Raw genomic sequence first — 19,055 nt, 5'->3', positions numbered from 1 at the left:
ATATCAAGCATTGTCACCCGTCACTTGGTAAAATAGAATAAGAATGTAAGCACTGTGGTAATTCATATGCAAATACCCGTAAAAAGAGGTGACACATTGCATGATAATAATGTTGATCACAACACTTAAAAGTGACTAATGGACAAAGATAAAACTTGAACTGAAATTTAACACTCTTTGTGCGCGTTCAATTTCGTTTCATTTTATATTTAAAACGAGTTTGAGTTGGGATATATTCAAGGAAACAATCACTGTGTCAAAATGTCGAGCCGATTTAAAAAATTTAGATGCCAAAATGGTTTCATTTATTCTCAGGTTAAAAAAGCAGTTCATTCAAATGTATTTGTTTAAAGTATATTGTCCGAAAATAAAAAGAGAAACATTTCATTTTCTTTCACAGCCGGAAATCTAGCCTATGAATAGGGACTGTATATCAATGTGGATTGCTGCTACTTTAATTTAGAAATATTTGCATATGAATCGCTCTTGTGCTTACATCCTGTATGCATTCAATTCAAGTTCACATTGATTGGAATTAAGTTTCCTTTCGAATTCTGTTAAAAGTTGTCTGATATAAGACGCAATATTCAAGCTATTATCAAAAGACAAAACGATATTTTGAAAGGATTAGTCACATACCGATTAGTGATTGGCTGAACACAGTCACGTGATGGAAGTAAATTCGTTATGTTCGCCCATGGGCGAACATTCTTGTAATGTTCTCCCATGGGAAAACATTTCCACGTGACAAATGACAGAATTAAGGCCTAGGACCGCACCGCACTTATAACCTCCCTCAATAGCATTTCAAACCCTTCGAGTGGAACATTGGGTATGTTCCCTCCGCCGCCAGTCATCATCTATATATTTCAACGTTTGTGACATGACATTGTGTATATGCTTTTCATGAAGTATGGAATTAACGTATATATTGAAAAAATATAAAGTAACACAATATGACTTCACTTTTCTTTAAAAAGTATTCTGAATGCTCATCCTGTGTAACTGTACAAACCACAGAAGCGGTTATGCGATATATCAGGTTTTCATTTCACACTTCTTTAATTTCTCTACCGGTAGTCATCATCAAAACCATCATTGTAATCAATATCTGGCTCCTCTTCTTCATCCTCCTTCATTTCCTCAGTAATTTTCTGAAGCAAGTCAATGAGGGAAGTCGGAAAGATAGGGCCACTTGACCACACTGGCTCCATCATAACAAAGGCTACCTTCTGCCATCCTTGTCCAGAATCAAAGGAGTCATATACAGAGCACCAGAAGTTGGTTGGTCAGCTCTCTTTAAGATGGCAAGGCGATGGGTCACACATTTAATGTGTGGGATAAGGTTGTCTCTGCAAGGTGGGAGCATGAAGAAATCTACATTGGAGTTTGTCGTCATTTGTTCGCCCTCTCCCATCATCTGCTTTGGATGATGCTGCTGTAAATAGACTTCTCCACCTCTTATGGTCATACATTAGGCATGTGAATGCTCCAATGTCTTCTGTCACCTTTTATTGGCTCTACAGACCACCCATCTCCAAGGTTTAAGTGGGGGACAAAAAACATTGGCACATTTCAAAGTCATGTTGTAAGATTTCAGCAGTGTTCATTATAATGTAATATTGAACAATTTACCACATTTCAGTAAAATATTGCAGAGATTATAATGTCATACTACTCTCTCCTGAATGCTGTATGGTACATGGGGTAGCTTTGTAGATTCTTTAGGGGTCCGAAGGCACTTGTTACATCTTCCCCTGTAAACACATGTCGTCCAAGTATTGTGGTACAGTAGCCAGCTCCCTTTGATTCTGTATGCCAGTTCAACGACATTCACAATCTGGCAATGCTCGACAGTCCATTTATCAAGGAGGATAGTGAGGGTGACGGAGTAAGCATGGTGCAAGAAGATCAAGAAAATGTCTGTGTCTGGTGTCCTTACCACAGCTGCTTTGTACCCAAGCTTAATAGTGGAATACTCGAGGTAGAGCGCTACCCTGGTGTCCTTCTCCTGGTTAGACGGCAGCTCATGGATAGAGCTTATTGTCTCCTGGGATGAATAATTAGGTGAACAAAAAGAATGTAACAGGAATCACTTAAGCTTCAGATAATGTGATTTCTGTTACATTCCTTTTGTTTACTCGTGCTCTACCTCAAGTGCGCTGCTAAACTTGGGTACAAGGTAGCTTTGGTGAGGAATCCAGACACACATTTTCTTGATCCCCTTGGTCCTTGCTTAATCCATTCTACAATGTAGTATCTTTCTTAATAAACGGACTCTCACGTATTGCCAGGTTGTCAATGTCAATTAACTTGCATTTATATAGAATCAACGGGAGCTCATATACTGTATACCAAAATACCTGGACTGTATGTGTTTACCGGGGAAGATGTAACAATTAAAGTGCCTTAATGGGTTGGGAAAAGTTGGACCCCTAAAGAATCTACAAAAGTCTTCCCATATACCACATAGCATTCAGGTGAGAGCTGTTTGATTTCATGATTTCAGAAGTATTTTACTGAAATCTAATAAGTTGCTCAGTATTATATTATCATAATAAACACTACTAAAATCTTAGAATATGACTTTACAATATGCCAAGTTGAGTGCTTTTTCCTCACAAATCTTGGTGATGGGTGGTCTGTGGAGCCAGAGGCGACAGATGACATTGAAGCATTCACATGCCTAAAATGTATAGAGAGGCCCGGGAGAAGTCTATCATAATGGCGTTCGCAGCATCATGCTGAAACAGATGGTGGGAGAGGGCGAGCAACTGATGACCAAATCCAAGGTGGATTTCTCCTTGCTCCCACCTGGCAGAGGCAACCTTATTTCACACTTTCAATGTGTGAACCATGGGTACCACCTTGCCGTCTTCAAGCGATCTGACTAGCCAATCTTCTGGTGCGCTACCTCTTTAATCCTGGACAAAGGTGGCATAAGACAGCCTTCGGTATCATGGATCCGGTGTGGTCAAGTGGCCCTATCCTTCCCACTTCCCTCATTGACTTGCTTCAGAAAGTTACTCCGTAGACGGAGGAGGATGAAGAGGAGGAGCCAGACATTGATTACAATGATCGTTTTGATGATGACTGGAAATTACCAGAAGTGTAAAACCAAAAGCTAACATATTATCGCTTACCGAATCTGTGGTTTGTATAAGTGCATAGGATGAGAATTAAGAATATGTTAGACAAATTAAAGTCATAGAGAGAGAGTGGATTTCTGACTATCAAGTGCTTTTCATATGTTTATTTTCAGACAGGAAGGCTTTAAACAAATACGTTTGAATGAACCATTTTTAACTTAATCTTAAATAAGTTTAATGATAACAATCAGACATCTAAATTGGTGAAACCGACAGAGCGTTTTGGTACAGTGATTTCCTTTATGAAAATACACTTACTCAAACTCTTCAAATACAAAATTATAAGAAATAGAAGATGCACACAAAAAGTGTTCAATTATATTTTAGGTTTGAATTTTGTCGATTAGTCACTTTCACATGTTGTTATCAAAATTTGTATGTTCACCTCTTTCGATCTGCTTTTTTAGGGGTATCTGCATATGAATTGCCATTGTGCTTACATTTTTCATTTGATTTCAACAAGTGAGGCGTCAAAATGCTTGGAGTTGCATGTTGCATATATATATATATATATATATATATATTTTTTTTTTTTTTTTTTTTTTGGATATACAAAACACCATATTTGAGCTATGATCTAAAGACAAAGTGCCAAGTCACTTTTGTGAAGTAGTTTGTCATGTATGTATACGGATTTTGGGTATACTCTACGGTGTAAATGACACCAAATTTTTCCTATTTTGGACTTTTTGTATCAAACTTGCTTTAATCATATAAATAACCATCTCAATCGATTCCTCATGACACAGTTACCCCGAAGGAAATGTTATATTTATCCCTGTATGTTGTGAAATTCAAAAGTTACAGAATTTACTGATTTTCCTCTCAAATAAAAAATGGCCGCTAATGACTCCCCCCCCCCCCCCCCCCCCCCCCGACACGATTTTTACTTGGAAACCAAAAAAAAAAAAAAAAAAATCATCAAATAGACACCATAAGGGATACAAAAATTTAGGGTGCATGAGGATCCCCCAATCCTAGACTTTAGTGGTTAGTCAATCATAATTGTCATGTATGTATATGGACTATTTGGGCAGAGCAAACAACACTGTTTTTTTATTCGCATGTTTGGATTTTTCATGTATCATAATTGTTTTAATCATGTAAATAACAATGTCAATCGATTCCTCATGCCAAATTTACCCTGGAGAAATTATTTATTTGTCCTTGTATGTTGGAAAGTTCAAAAGTTATAGAAATTAATGATTTTCCTCGCAAATCCAAGATGGCTGCCAATGACCCCCATGTGACACGATTTTCACTTGGAGACAAAAAAAAATCAAATAGACACCCTAAGGGATACAAAAAGGAGGGTGCACGGGACCCCCCACCCCCCATTCCTACCAGACTGTTAAGAAAAAGAGGTTAGTTTACTCTTAGGAGATATGAGATTGTCATGTATATATGTATACTTGGGAATATTTCTAGAGTATACGACACTGGTTTTCCTCACATGTTTGGACTTTTCTTGTATGTAACTTGCTTTAATCATGTAAATAACTCTCTCAAACGATTCCTCATGCCATATTAACTAGGAATTACTGTTTTATTTGTCCCTGTATGTTGTGTTATTCAAAAGTTAAACTATTTAGGTATTTTTCGGTGAAAATGACACCGAAATTTGCATATTTTTAGGCTTTTCTTGTTTCAGACTTGCTTTAATTACATAAATAACCATTGCAATCGATTCCTCGTGTCACGTTTACCCTGAAGAAATGCTTTATTTATAATTTTATGCTGTGTAGTTCAAAAGTTATGGAAGATAATGATTTTCCCTGAAAATCCAAGATGGCTGCCAAGATGGCCGCCAATGACCCCCATGGGACACGATTTTTTCTTGGGAACAAAAAAAATCATTAACTAGACACCCTAAGGGTTACAAAAAAGTAAGTTAAAAAAATGTGTTCGGGGGGTGCATGGGGACCCCCCATTCCTACCAGACTAATAACATGGGAAAAATATTAAAGAAAAAAAATACGAGGTCGTGAGAACCTACTCCCACGGGTGCCTATTAAACCTGATGACTATGATCTCCCCCTCCCCAAATAATAACAATGATGATAATAATAATAATAATAATAATAATAATAATAATAATAATAATAATGATAAGGATAATGATAATAATGATATAATAATAACAATAATAGGAGCAATAATTGTAGGCCTAATATTAATTATGATAATGTACAATCTGAAGCAGATGTAGTTCTATATTGATATGATATATCAAGCCAAGTTTTGGTGATTAAAAACAACAAGGAGGGAGCAAAATTATGAAGACGAAAATATCTTATTTTTCTCTCATAACGTGGGGAAAAGAAACATGAAAAAAAAACACACAAAACAAACCGAGGCCTTGAGACCAGCCGTGGATTCCCGCGGGTGCCCGCGTGGATGCAAGAGCAGGGGGTAATCAAAGTCATAGTGTTAATATCTTCCCGTTTCAACGGGAACAACCTGTGGGCAGAACTTTCGGGAATCTCATTTGCGTTTTTGGTAATTTTTCCCTGAATGTTTTTGTTTTTTGCCCTGCGGAGGTGGAAATGTGTGTGTGCGTGAGGGGGGGGGGGAGGGGTGAGGGGCAACAAGACAACTGTTGGACTTCAACGGGTGCAAATAACCCCTCGAAACTCAAGTTCTATAATAAAAGCAAGTAGTGGCGGGAATGATCCCTACCAATGGACCGGATCGCCTGGCATATACTACAAAAATGTATTATAAAATTTCTGGGAAGGGTGGTCATTTAGAAGACAGCACAATTAACGAAAGAATGAGAAGACTTTTCTTTTTATTTCTTCAATAAAAATGTGCAAAATCGTATTATGAGAAAAAAAAAAATAAAACCCCTCAGACCCGTGGATTTCCACGGGTGCTGCTAGTAAGAGTTGTAATTGCCAAATTATACCTATTTACCAAAAAACATAATTTTAACAACAGATTTGTTTAAAAGGCCAATGCAGCTTTGCAGCTAAGAGTAGCTAAAATTAAGCACATTCTCCACATTCTATAGCAACATGAATGCACATGAAAGCTATGCAAACTGTCAATTATGGCAGAAGGTTTAACAATCCATTTGACGCAAAGTCTTCTAACATTTCCATGGCAACACCTCACACACTCCACTACATTTATCAAGTAGTTCAAGGTTTGAAGGTCTGAATTTATAAAGACAATATGATGTCACTTTATGAATGATAAATCAATAAAGTGTGACCAATCATACCAATCATAGATTTCAGTGACTGTGTGAGACATTTAAAATTAAGCATATTAATCATAACTCAAGCATTTTAAAGGCCAGCTGTTGGTAACACCTCACACATCAATCAATTCTCAGCATTAAATATGACATATATTTTTCACCAGCTGTATTTAGGATGAGAATTTCTTTGACTTTTACCCAACTGCTAACTTGGCACAACAGAAGGCAACTCTTCTCCATACCAGTATGACTGCGTAAAAAATAACATTCAAAGGTAGCATGCTTAAAAAAAAAATGGCTGGATGGAATCAATCTAATCAAGAGACCCAATTGTAAGATGAAAATTGACTTAGAATATTAATAGAAGTTACACAAGTATAAGTGTGAATAAATTTAATGTAACATCAGTCTGTCTTATCTCTACTGTTGCCATCATACTGACGGCAAATTTTCTGACATTGCTGCTACAAAACTATTTGACGACTAGTGTCAGTAAAACTCCTTAGTAATATATGCCTAGCAAATGATCAAATTGACATTGGCGATGTCTGCACAAAATGGACGCATCCCAGTTTTGTTTTGTTTTGTTTTGTTTTTCTCAATGCTTATGCCATCTTTAATCAAGAAGTGACTTTGATTAGTGGTCACTTTAACCCTCTGCATGCTTCGAGTGCCGATTGGCACAGTAAACCTCCTTGGCTCGAATTCAAGAAGGTGGTACATATGAAACGAAGGTTTAAACCATGGACAAAAACCATGGAGCGCCAAGTTTCGCACGGAATATTTCGTTATGAAATCAGTCTTTTTGTCGATGAAATGATTATTTTGTAACGAAATGACATTTTGTAACGAAATGACATTTTGTAACGAAATGAACATTTCATCCACAAAATGATAATTTCGTTAACGAAACGGTCATTTTGTCGACGAAATGTCAAATTTTGTAACTAAATATTCCGTGCGACACTTGGCGCTCTATGGTTTTTGTCGATGGTTTAAACCATGGTTTCATTTGTACCACCTTCGTGAATTCTGGCCATAGAGTTGTACACTGTCCAAAGTCCCTGGCACAGAATGGGTTAATACAAATATTTACCCTCCATCACGACTGACTAACTTTATCTTTTTAGTGAAACATAAATTTGGTCCTTGTTTGACATTTAATGAGTTTGAAGATAGTACAGATTGACAGATGTGCATCTTGTATGATAAAGAGTTGCAAATAATTTCGTCTGATATTTCATTAGCCATTACATTATGCCCACCATGAGTCTTGGGATCCATTCCAGCTCTTCATATGTGGCAATATAGCTCAATCAATCACAATGTTATTGTCATAGCACCAATTGTTTGTTTGTTGTTGTTTTTTTATGAAATTCATTTTCATACCATTGAGAGTGGCAAAAGTTGGTGAGGACGCCCTCGCTCTACATGATCGGAAAAGTCTGCATCACCTTTGGCCACTCTGCCGCGGGCCACCTGCCGTTGGGTCGCACATTGGGCGGGCTCTCCTTCCAGTTCCACTTGGTGACCTTGCGGTTCCACTCACGGCCGTAGTTGGCCTCGATGTAGGGCAGGGTGGGGCACGGGACTCGCACCCTGAGGCCCACCAGCTCCGTCCAGCACAGATCGAACTTGGGGAATATGTACCTTGAGGGGGTATCCAGAGAGTGACAAGATAACATCATAGGTTATCATCAAACCAGAAATTTTCTTGTGCGTGAAACTTTAACGAATTTTGCGATGAGGAAAGATTCGTGAAAGCAAAATGCACACAAAAGGTTTTGTCTACACATTGCATTGAATGCTAGTGGCAATTTGCAAAAGTTTCATGCCATGAAAAAGGCTCTCAGCTCCAATTTACAACAGTTAAGTGCTGCAAATGTTTCTGGTTTTACAGTGTAGTATGTACTTGGATGATAACTATGGTCAACTAAATACTCTTTCTCTGGAACTGATCTGCAGTATTGCCCACCTTCCTTTTCTTCCGAATATGAGTATCTATGAGATTGCTTTATCATTATGAATTCAACCATCTTCATGGTAAGTATGGACATTCCCTCTACTCTTGCCCGTGAAGAAAATCATGACTTTCACATCGGAATATCGTCCTACCTTTATGCATATTAAGAGGAACTATGGTAGAGTGGAACAAATTTTGACCATTTAATTGTGGTTAAGGCTCTTGACTTTGAAACAGGTCCTAAATTCCAGTCCAACCAACTTTTTCCTTAGATGCAATGTATTTGTTGTTATCACCGTGAGAAGCTTACTAACATACTTCTTTTAGGGTTGGAAGAAAATGTCATGCTCGGAAAAGCAGCATGAAAAGACATGCGGGAATTATCTAAAGGAAGGTTTACAGTCATCATGATGCAAAAAAAAATCATTTAATTGTGCTTTTTAATGCAAAAGGCATGTAACTTCTTGACATTTTCAATATATTTCAAAAATACTATTCCTGGAGAGGCATGTGCTCTTTCCTCCTGAAAGTACCGGTAAAACCGTTGTTGCAGAAAAGAACTTAATAATTAACGAGACATGAAAACTCGTCACATTGAGGACGAGTTAGGTGATACGCTTGTGGTCATCAGATGACAGTCATCTGTGATCGACAAAGAAAAGAATGTGATATAGGCACCTTGAAGTTATATTGAGCGTACATGCGAAACCGTTTCTGTAACCACTCGGCCACGGGTCATCCACGGAAATGGTAAGACAAAAAAAAAAACAATGTATAGATATAACAGGGGGAAAGTCAATGCCCACTCAACCAACGTGGCCGTGTGAACATCTATTGCATTGCTAGACGGAAAAGCGGCCTTGTAACGACTGAAGTCGCTATGCCATTTCTGGCAACTTGGGAAAAATACGTCCCGCAGACATAAAACCTATAATCGGCTGGTTTTGATACCTTGCCTTTAATCACAATTTTCAGTGTAATGACGTCATCAAATTACAAAACAATGACATCGTCTTGAAAGACAATTGTTCAAAGTACAACACCTCAGTCGTCGTCATTACATACTATGATCGGTTTGACAAAGTCAACCTGCAAAATTGTGCTGCAGTCGAAGCAATGTGGTCTCCAACACACAAAAAAGAGGGATATGGCGTGTGTGTGTGTGTGTCTGTGTGTGTGTATAGGTGCGTTTATATACGTACGTGATTTCTACATGGACGAATATGTAATACAAAATTGAAGAAAAAAAAGTAAAATAGCTAAGTATTTTGTTTCGTGATCTTGTGGGGTTCCAACCCGCAACCTTACGTCTCTGAGACGTCGCCTTTAGCCACTCGGCCATACGTCTCGACGAGAAAATATGGGGAACGTAAACTTATGTATGTGAAAGATACATGAGGAATCGTTTTGTCCACATTCCATTTTCATGTTCAGTTTTAAACTGCAAAATTGTCAATCTGATGAGGAGATTTCAAAGAATAAAATGCATGATTACTGCAGCTTATTGTCTCAGCTGCAACATACTAAAGTTTCAGAGGAAATGAAGCAAAATCAGCTGAGATAGAGGTGCTTAAACGTTGTCAAGTCAATGCATGGTTTTAAGAAAAATCACCTCCCATAGACATAACACGTAAACTTGTCCGATTTTGTGTCTTTACTTTGATCACAATTTAAAGTATGATGACGTCATCAAACTAGAAAACGTCGATATGGATTTGAAAGACAGTTGTTTATTGTATAATATATTAATCGTACGTTGTCAGTTTGCTATTGACATGACGATCAATCATACGAATATGAGGCAGCTATTAGTACCTGTATGAAATTATTATAGGCATGGTTATCAAATTCCCTTAAAATTTCCTTATTATTGCTTTATTTTTACACACAGTTAAGCTAGCTCTTTAAACTCGTCACAGTTTAATGAGAATCATGAACATCATACATTAGTACCATATTCAGTTCCATAGCTGATCGCGTTTGCTAATTAATTAAGATTTATTGTCTAGAATGTGCCATATGGCCAACCTGTATACACACGTGGACACACAAACACAATGCTAAATGTATGTATCAAACCTCTGTAACACAACTTTGAACTAACTGTAGAAAGTATCGCTGCACTTATCATACATACTTTTTATCATTATCTGAAACTCCACAAAAACCACTAATTGACAAATAATCAGCAATACAGAAGACTGACTTAAAGGAACAATTCAAATACCTTTTTTACAATGTATAGCTTCTTACATGTATAAAATCAGCACAAAGTAACCACGACTACATTGTGTTACTGAATTGATATGAACAAATTTCATTTTGTTACAATATACCATGATCAGCTTGAAAAGCCCAGCCTGCAATATTTTGCAGCAGTCGAAGCAATGCAGTCGCCAACGATAAACAAAGGGATACTGTGTGAGTGTGTGCGTATAGGTGTGTTTACATGCGAACGTGACTTCTACATGGACGAAAGTGTAGTATCCATTGAAGAAAAAAAGTAAAAAAAAAATTATTATTTTCTTTCGTGCTCTTGTGAGGTTCGAACCCGTACGTGTGCAACCTCACGTTTCTGTGACGACATCTCTAACCACTCGGCCATACGTCTCGACGAGAAAATTAGAGGAACGTAAACTTATGTACGTGAAAGATGAATCAGGAATCGTTTCGTCCGCATTCCATTCTCATTTTCAGTTTTAAATTGCAAAATTGTCAACCTGATGAGGAGATTTCAAAGAATAAAATGCATGATTACTGCAGCTTATTGTCACAGCTACAACATACTTAATTTTCAGAGGAAATGAAGCAAAATCATCTGAGATAAAGGTGCTTAAACGTTGTCAAGTCAATGTATGGTTTTTAAAAAAAATCACCTCCCATAGACATAACACGTAAACTTGTCCGATTTTGCGTCTTTACCTTTAATCACAATTTAAAGTATGATGACGTCATCAAATTTCAAAACCATGACATGGACTTGAAAGGCAAATGTTCAAAGTAAAACATATCTGAATTTGGGGTGATATTAAGCTTAAACAATAGAGATACGAGTAAATGAATGTCAGAAAGAGTACCTCAAAAAAATTAATTCCACTTTTTTGATTTCAGATGATGATATGATGACGTCATGAGTTTTCCTGGCAATATTGATACTTGAAACGTTATTTCCAATTCATATGCTTTTGTAATATGCAATAGAAATATAGGGTCAATGGACGATTTAAAGAGCTATGGCGACATAAACAAAAACATGTTTTTTCACTATATTTGCAGAAAGACGCGCGCGCGGAATTTCAACTTTGACGCCAGTGCATTCCTTTGTTATAGGTCAAAATCGATCGGAAATCAATGGATATTGTTACTCAAAGTATCAGAAATCCAAATCAGTCAAAAAAATTGCATTTTCATGTTGGTCACGCCCTCTGCGCGCGAAATTGCGCGGACGGACGCGCACGCGAGAAAATGTTTGAAACGCTTAGAATTGTCTGAAACTTCGAGATTTCCCATTGGGAAGTCGTTTTGAGCCTTTTAAAATTTTGACGCGCGCAAACGCGCGCGTAATGATGACCTTGGTAACTAGCGTTAAAACGTAAGATAGAGCCTGACCTGAACTTTATGTCCACCAAAAATGATACAGAAATGATATCTAGTTATGAAGTTATGATCGATCATGTGACAAGGTCCGAAAATCACAAAATGGCGCCTAGATGACGTCATAGATATGTTACTGTCATGAAAACCTTATTGTGGCTAGATATTGTTATGAGACATGTTGACTGAAAATGTCATGTTATTCCGTAATGTCATTGTTGAGATATTGACGACACAAAATGTGGCAGAAAGAAAGAAGAATAAAAAAAAAGAGAAATTTTGGCAATCACAATAGGTGATACGCTGATAGCGTATCACCTAAAAACAAATGCACACACAATGAAACAACTAAAACCAACCAAATGCTACATACACGGAAGTGATGAGTTAATAAACTATTTTATACACTCACTTGAATTTGTCCCCTGTCTTGTCATCAGTACCTCCATTCCAGATGTAGTCTTCTTCTTCGTAGAAGAAGAAGATGTCCAGCTTGATGCTGTCCCTGGCAAACGACAGCTCAAAACTATCTCCCTCCTGGAAAGGAGACAAGAGACAGTATGGTATGTGAAGGCGCTGCATTGCAAACATCCTTAAGTTTTCCTTTGATCAACATTTACAATTGCATGGTGCCATCAGCTCTCAAGGATAACTGCGTAACCCAAAACACATGAAAAGTTAAAGGGATGGTACAGTATTGGTGGAGATGAGAATTGGGCTTTTAACTTTATGCGAGATACCAAGAAAACACTTATGATATAGTACAGAGCATACCATTTTAAAAGGAATTCAAAGTTTATTCGATGAAAATCGGGTTTGGAATTACTGAAACATCCAAAAACAGAGTAAAACAAAGCGATCGTAATAAAGTGTGGGTCCCATACTTTATTAGAATCGCTCTTTTTTGGATATCTCAGCCATTTCAAACCCAATTTTCATCAAATAAACGTTGAATTCCTCATAGAATTACATGCTCTTTCATATTTCATAAAAAATTTCTCATTATCTCACCCAAAAAAACGTTAGAAACCTGAAATTAGGTCTCAACCAAAACTGTACGATCCCTTTAACATCTTGCCATTTTACAAATAATGGTAGTGATGAAAAAGGAGACAACAATGATACTATTGCTAGGGATAAAACTGGGTGGACAAATAGCAGTACCTGTCATTAAATATATTAGGGGCAGTCTCAAGAATTGTTGGAGCAGTTTTATAAGTATTGGTGGTGGTAGTAGTGTAGTAGTGGCAGTAACAGTGATCATGTTAATTATGATGCCATTTGTATTATTTTTAATATCATCATTACCAATGATACCTATAGACCAATCAGACTTGGCAGCAAATCTGTAATTACTGTGGTGTCCTAGGAGTGCACGCTAATGTGAGTGCATAATTTATTAGCAGCGGGTGCAAGCTGGTCGGCATATATATCATGCATTCATGTTAGCATGCGCACATGGAACACTACAATAATGGCAAATATACTTCCAGGTCGGATTGGCATAGATGCATCATTCATTTCTTTCTCAGCTTGACTGCCCAGTTGCTATGAGTATGAGAAATGTAACAATCTTTTGGTCCAATAATTACAAACCCTTCAATGAGATGGGGCCAATTTTTATGTAATTTCCTCCTCTTTTTTTTTTGAACGTGTGGGGGTCAATGTCAGGGGTTCTATCATAAAACTCATGAGAAAAATATCTGCAAACTGAACTCACTTTTCCAAAAAGATGTAGTAACTGCAGTCCTTGGCTCTCCATGGCAGGTACGACATGATTGTTATAATCCCTGATCCTCATCCCAAAATCCACGTCCATGCTGTGGGCAATAATATTGCACTCTCGAAACCAACCTGCCAACAAAAACAAAAATATCCGAATAAAATGCATGAACAAATAAATTCTTACCCTAAAATGCTATTGTATACAAATGATGCACAGGATAACGCCACGAAATAATCCTGTGCATCATTTGTTTTATAAAATGGGTCAAAAACTAACAGCATTTTTCACATACCTTTGTGGGTCAATGCCAGTCAGCTACCTGTAGCACTCGTCAATGTTCGTCCCAAACATTTACGCATGTCGCACTCGAAAATCCTGCACATATAAGTACTGTACGTATAAGAGTATACGTACGCCACACATGTTATGCACACAAGAAAGGCCGGCCGGCAGCCCAAACTAGAAGTTGTTTACAGGATTGACAGTGCGTATAGTAGCACGCAACGCACTTGTAACAACTGATTGAGTGCGCACTGCTAGTGTAAATATTGTGACGTCGGGCCGAGCATGTTAGTGAGAAATTGATGCACGCACACGTGACTCATTTCAGCGCTTCTTATTAGCTACATTCTTGAACCCATTTTATAATATATCATAATATATCTACTATCCTGGTGACTGGAAATGAATGTACATCTCATTAGTGAATTCAGTACGCTCTGCTACTTGAGGAATCTTCAAACCATGCAACTACTGTCTCCTGCAAACATATCTCGATCATGAATATGAAATGTTTTCATAAAATGAAACTAATTCTAAACTTTTAACTCACAATATGTTTGCGACATACCAGTATTGTGTCTGCAGACTTTTTAAAGCACTGAAACAGAAGATTTGCTCATGAAAACAACAAACAAATAAAAACACAGTATGATCCATTCATGCCAGCCAAAACAGAATTTCATAGCATTCATTTCTCTTGAAAATTTCTTCATGAACCATGTTTACTCATAAAACTAGTGGTGAAACGTAAGCATATAATGCACTACAGTATACAAATCATATGACACCATCAACAAAGTACAATGGTTTGAAAATGCAATGCAATGGCTTATCCTCATAGTAAAACTTGGAATAGAACTCTCTAGCAAGTGTGAATAAACCCATCTATCCACTGACTCCTGTGGCATAGAACACGGGGGCTGTTCTTGTGGCACAAAAGAGGTTTGACTTACCCAAGCATGTTCCGCTACTGATCCAGAATGGAACCCCCAGCTTGTCCAGGGCTCTTGCGCCCCGCTCCAGGATGTCACGGGCCCTTGCACGAAAATCAGCTGCCTCAGCGGTATCGTCCATGCCATACTCTGACAAGAATTCCCTAGCCTGCTGGATATTGCACTCGAGGTGGGGTGATGGCAGCTGCTGCAGGAACTGCATGGGGTACTTTGGCACAGTGAGCGAGACCTCGTCAATCCTGATGTCTGCAAACTCCATCCTGGAAGACATTTTTTTTTTAAGACAATCACTTCAGCATTTTTTCTTTCAGTATACAATCAGTTAGCCATGGTTTTACACCAACTACATTTTGAATTATATATGCCTAATATAATGGTATCAAAGAGAATGTGCAGATCTTGCAATACACTCCCATTTGGACAATCCCCATATTGGAAGTTCAATGGTTTACTTCTACTGTATTCAAAACCTTCTTTAAACTTTTGCATAATTTGAAGACAGGTAATTTTCTGCTCAGAATAATTTTGACATTTTTTTCCTCTTTGATCAACTAATAAACCTCAAATAGAAACATATTCTTTGAGACATACACCTAAACAACAAACTGTTGGAAACTTTTGTTACATTTTTCTTGACTGCAGCAAAACTGTCAAGACAAATCACAGTAAAGTAGAACAAGTGGAGCTTGAATAACCACTACACATCACACCTGAAAATATGATGAACACAAAGATACGGAGCTCGCCTCTTGCATATATTATAGCAGACATACAGAATGTTTCCATGGCAAGTGAAATACTAGTTATGATTCTCCTCACAAATGTTTCCTCAATCATATTTGATTTGATTGAATGTCATTCCAACATTTCTTACAGGCGATACGATCCTGAGTGTTTGCCGCCAAACGGCAGATCTCTGAATTTGTAATCCCGGAGAATCCTGAAATCTCCTTTATTGCCATCACCATGATTGGCTTCTACTGGTGGTGAGATGCTACTGTGCCACAGATAGGAGCCCGCCCTCACGTAGAAACAGACAAGGTGCACCATGTGACCGTGAAGCACAAAGAAGTGGTGCTGCTGGATTGCTGGAGGCGAGGGATCGTCCAGCGATGCCAGCCTCGGATCTGGGCCCTGGAGGGACACCCACCTAAAGCCTTCTTGATGGAGGGCATTTAAAAAACTCTACCAGGGGGAAGAAAAAAAAAAGAGGAAAACAATAAGCCCTAGCTGCAATGATTCTTTATTGATACTGTGACAATTTTGGCTTCATTCATAATTTGTGGATTTTTGAGGCACTGAAGTGATTAGTGTTCTTAGTCATAAATTCAGAATTTGGCCAACAAAGCACTTGGCCTTATTTGCTGTCTCAGTCAAGAGATGCTACACATCCATCATACACACGCAGGTTACATAAAAGTGTGTAATATGCTACCTAGACCATGTCAACAATCAAGTTAGCAACTTGCTATGCTACAAACATCCGTAATATGTAGACACTGAAATCATACATTGGCATACACAACAGTTTTAGAACATGTTCCTAACATTTTACACAGAGGCTCATATAAAAGTACTACAAATTTTAAACTTGCAGGTCAAAGAGCATGACATGCAAACCTCCCCTGGTTCGTAAAGAGATCTGAAATTATTATTCAAAGTTAAATTGGTTGTAGTTCCAACAAGAACGAGCAAAGTGCTCACAGCTGATAAGCTGTTGCACTGCTGAAGGCATAGTCATTGCAGGCACTACTAGTTACAATTGCTGCAGAATAGGTGATAAATCATTCTGTTGCAAAGCACACAATTTCTGTGCTGCGCACCATACCTTGGTGATCCAATGCGATGAAATGATCCCAAACGTTGTTGTGTTGGCTCTCTGGCAGAGGAATCGGCACTGGCCCTGAGCAGTCCTCTTTCCCGTCCTGTGGTCCCACACAGATTCCAAGATGTCGGGATCTACGAGGAACACTGGGACATGGTGGTCTGATGCCACATCGGCAAAGACTTGGATTGCAATCTGCAGAGCATGCACGCACACACAGATTTATCTTAGTCATCAATCAATGAACTGCACTGCTTGTACATCATGTTTAAAATCTTCCTACTAAATGTACACATACCTTGATATCAACTTCTAATCACATATTCTCCTTTTTTGCATCTTATTCCACTTTGAGTGTTAGTAATAGAGTTTTACAATGAATCAAAGATAGTATTTTATCAATGTCTACTGATGAAACATGAAAATCAAGGAATCATGTGCTTTTCAAAGAGAATGAGACATACAACACATTAACTTTCATGCATATCATTTTTTTTTCAGCATCACTCAGTCTTTACAATATGAATATACTTACATATTGTGAGGGTGGGTTCCAGTCATCAAATTTTCTCTTCTGCAAAGAATATAAGAGAAAACAATTGACATGAAATACAAAATGGAAGTAAAAAAAAACACAAAAAAACAAGAAGAAGGTGAAAATGAAGAAAGAATCAGGCATGACTGCTGTTTGGCATATTAATCTATCTATCCGGTCTTCATTGGCACATGCAATTCTACCCTGAATCATTTCCACCACCATTGTGATCATCTCATCGAATGCATTATGATGCAACAACTTTTAGTGTTGCATGATCGTGCTGCAAAGAGAAGCATGCAGTGCTGTATGTGGCAGACCAATGTCCACTATGTATTTTAGATTCATAACAAGGATATATAGATTCAGTTGTGAACATGACAAGAAGCAAGGTACTAAAAAGCAATAGAAATGCAGTGTCACACTGCCCAAAATATTGCAATAATTTCTTACCCACTAGCAGAAATCATCTCACTTTCTGCATTGTGACACCATAAACTGCATGATCTTTATCACCATCCAAATCTTACAGCTGAGGAAGATTTTTTAATTGCATTGATGAGACTTGCTGGTAGATGTTCACAAATATGGCAGCGACATGGCAAGAACATAGCTAGTGTGCTAGATACTACGAGTATCATCCTGATTTTGGCAGACTGAACTTGACCAAATTAGATAAATTCTAGCATGATCTGAATCATGTTATTTTGGCAGTGAATGCAAACAGCTGGTAAAGGAGACAGAGATGCATGTAAAAGAAAAGTAAATAAATTCTACCTTTTTATTTTTCCCTCTTTCCACATCATCTAGCTGCATCCACGTTGCCTTGAGTATGTAGATCTGGAAGAGGATGAAGACTGCCCCAAATGCTAGGAGAGACAGGAGCAGCGTGAACTGCACTCTTCCCATAATTCACTGATTATGGTAAGAAACCAAAAAGGAACAAACAATAATAATAACTATTATGATAATAATAATGATAATAATAATAATAATAATAATAATAATAATAATAATAATAACAATAATAATAATAATAATACTAATAACAAAAATAATAATAACACTAATAATAATAAAACTTTTACTAAGACTACTAAGTCTACTACTACTACTTCTACAGTTGTACTACTACTACTAATAATAATAATAAAAATGATAATAATATTACTTGGACTTGGTCTGACTGGAAATAAGTAATAAGTAAATTACTTCATAAAATATGGAACACAGCCTCACAGGTCCCATCAATGTTTGCTATTAGTAACTAGGTCTACGTCAATATCATAATTAAACAACCACCATGCAAAAAGACCGATAATTTTTAAAAGTGTGTGATACTATCAGCATCAAAGGCATCATATTAGTAACTATGATTCTCAGAATAAAGAAAAATCTGGAAGTGTAGTGGGTTATGTGCTGATGCTCATGCCAGCAAAGACACAAAGGCACATGACAAGATGAGTCACTCAGCTCAAGTACAAATCACAACAAATATCTTCAACATTGGGTTATTGGTCTTATCTGTGCAGGCAACATGCCTAAATCTAGCAGTATTTATGACACTATCAATACAATCATGTTTTTATGTGATGGTATGTTGACAGGAAAGGGAAATTATGGGAAATTGATGGCTTGGAGAGCTCTAGTAAGATAGATAATGAGTTTGGAGCTGGCATGGGCTGACACAGAGACTCCAACTCTCCCGTTTTCGACGGGAGATCTCCCGCCGAAATCCCTTTTTTGCAAAATCTCCCGTTCTCCCGCCTGAGATTTAATTTCTCCCGCCCTGGCTCTGTGTCGCCAGCTTGAAATGATTTCTT

The 19,055-nt window shown here is 37.7% G+C and overlaps 1 protein-coding gene across 1 annotated transcript; it reads right to left on the bottom strand.

Annotated features, from left to right (window-relative positions):
- Positions 1 to 7,781: 7,781 nt before the first annotated feature.
- LOC139733694 (ribitol-5-phosphate transferase FKTN-like) lies at positions 7,782 to 18,141 on the bottom strand. The gene is made up of 8 exons (XM_071644506.1): positions 18,010 to 18,141; positions 17,233 to 17,268; positions 16,701 to 16,892; positions 15,747 to 16,057; positions 14,873 to 15,132; positions 13,632 to 13,765; positions 12,324 to 12,448; positions 7,782 to 8,004 (listed from the first exon to the last, which is right to left on the bottom strand). The coding sequence occupies exons 1-8, from the start codon at positions 18,139 to 18,141 to the stop codon at positions 7,782 to 7,784; spliced, it is 1,413 nt and encodes a 470-aa protein (XP_071500607.1).
- Between the last annotated feature and the right edge of the window lie 914 nt (positions 18,142 to 19,055).

The sequence above is a fragment of the Diadema antillarum genome, unplaced genomic scaffold (assembly GCF_040938485.1).
Source record: "Diadema antillarum isolate AM-2024a unplaced genomic scaffold, OU_Dant_1.0 seq00000486_RagTag, whole genome shotgun sequence".
In the NCBI taxonomy this organism is placed as follows: Eukaryota; Metazoa; Echinodermata; class Echinoidea; order Diadematoida; family Diadematidae; genus Diadema; species Diadema antillarum.
This window is presented reverse-complemented; position numbering and strand designations above follow the sequence as displayed.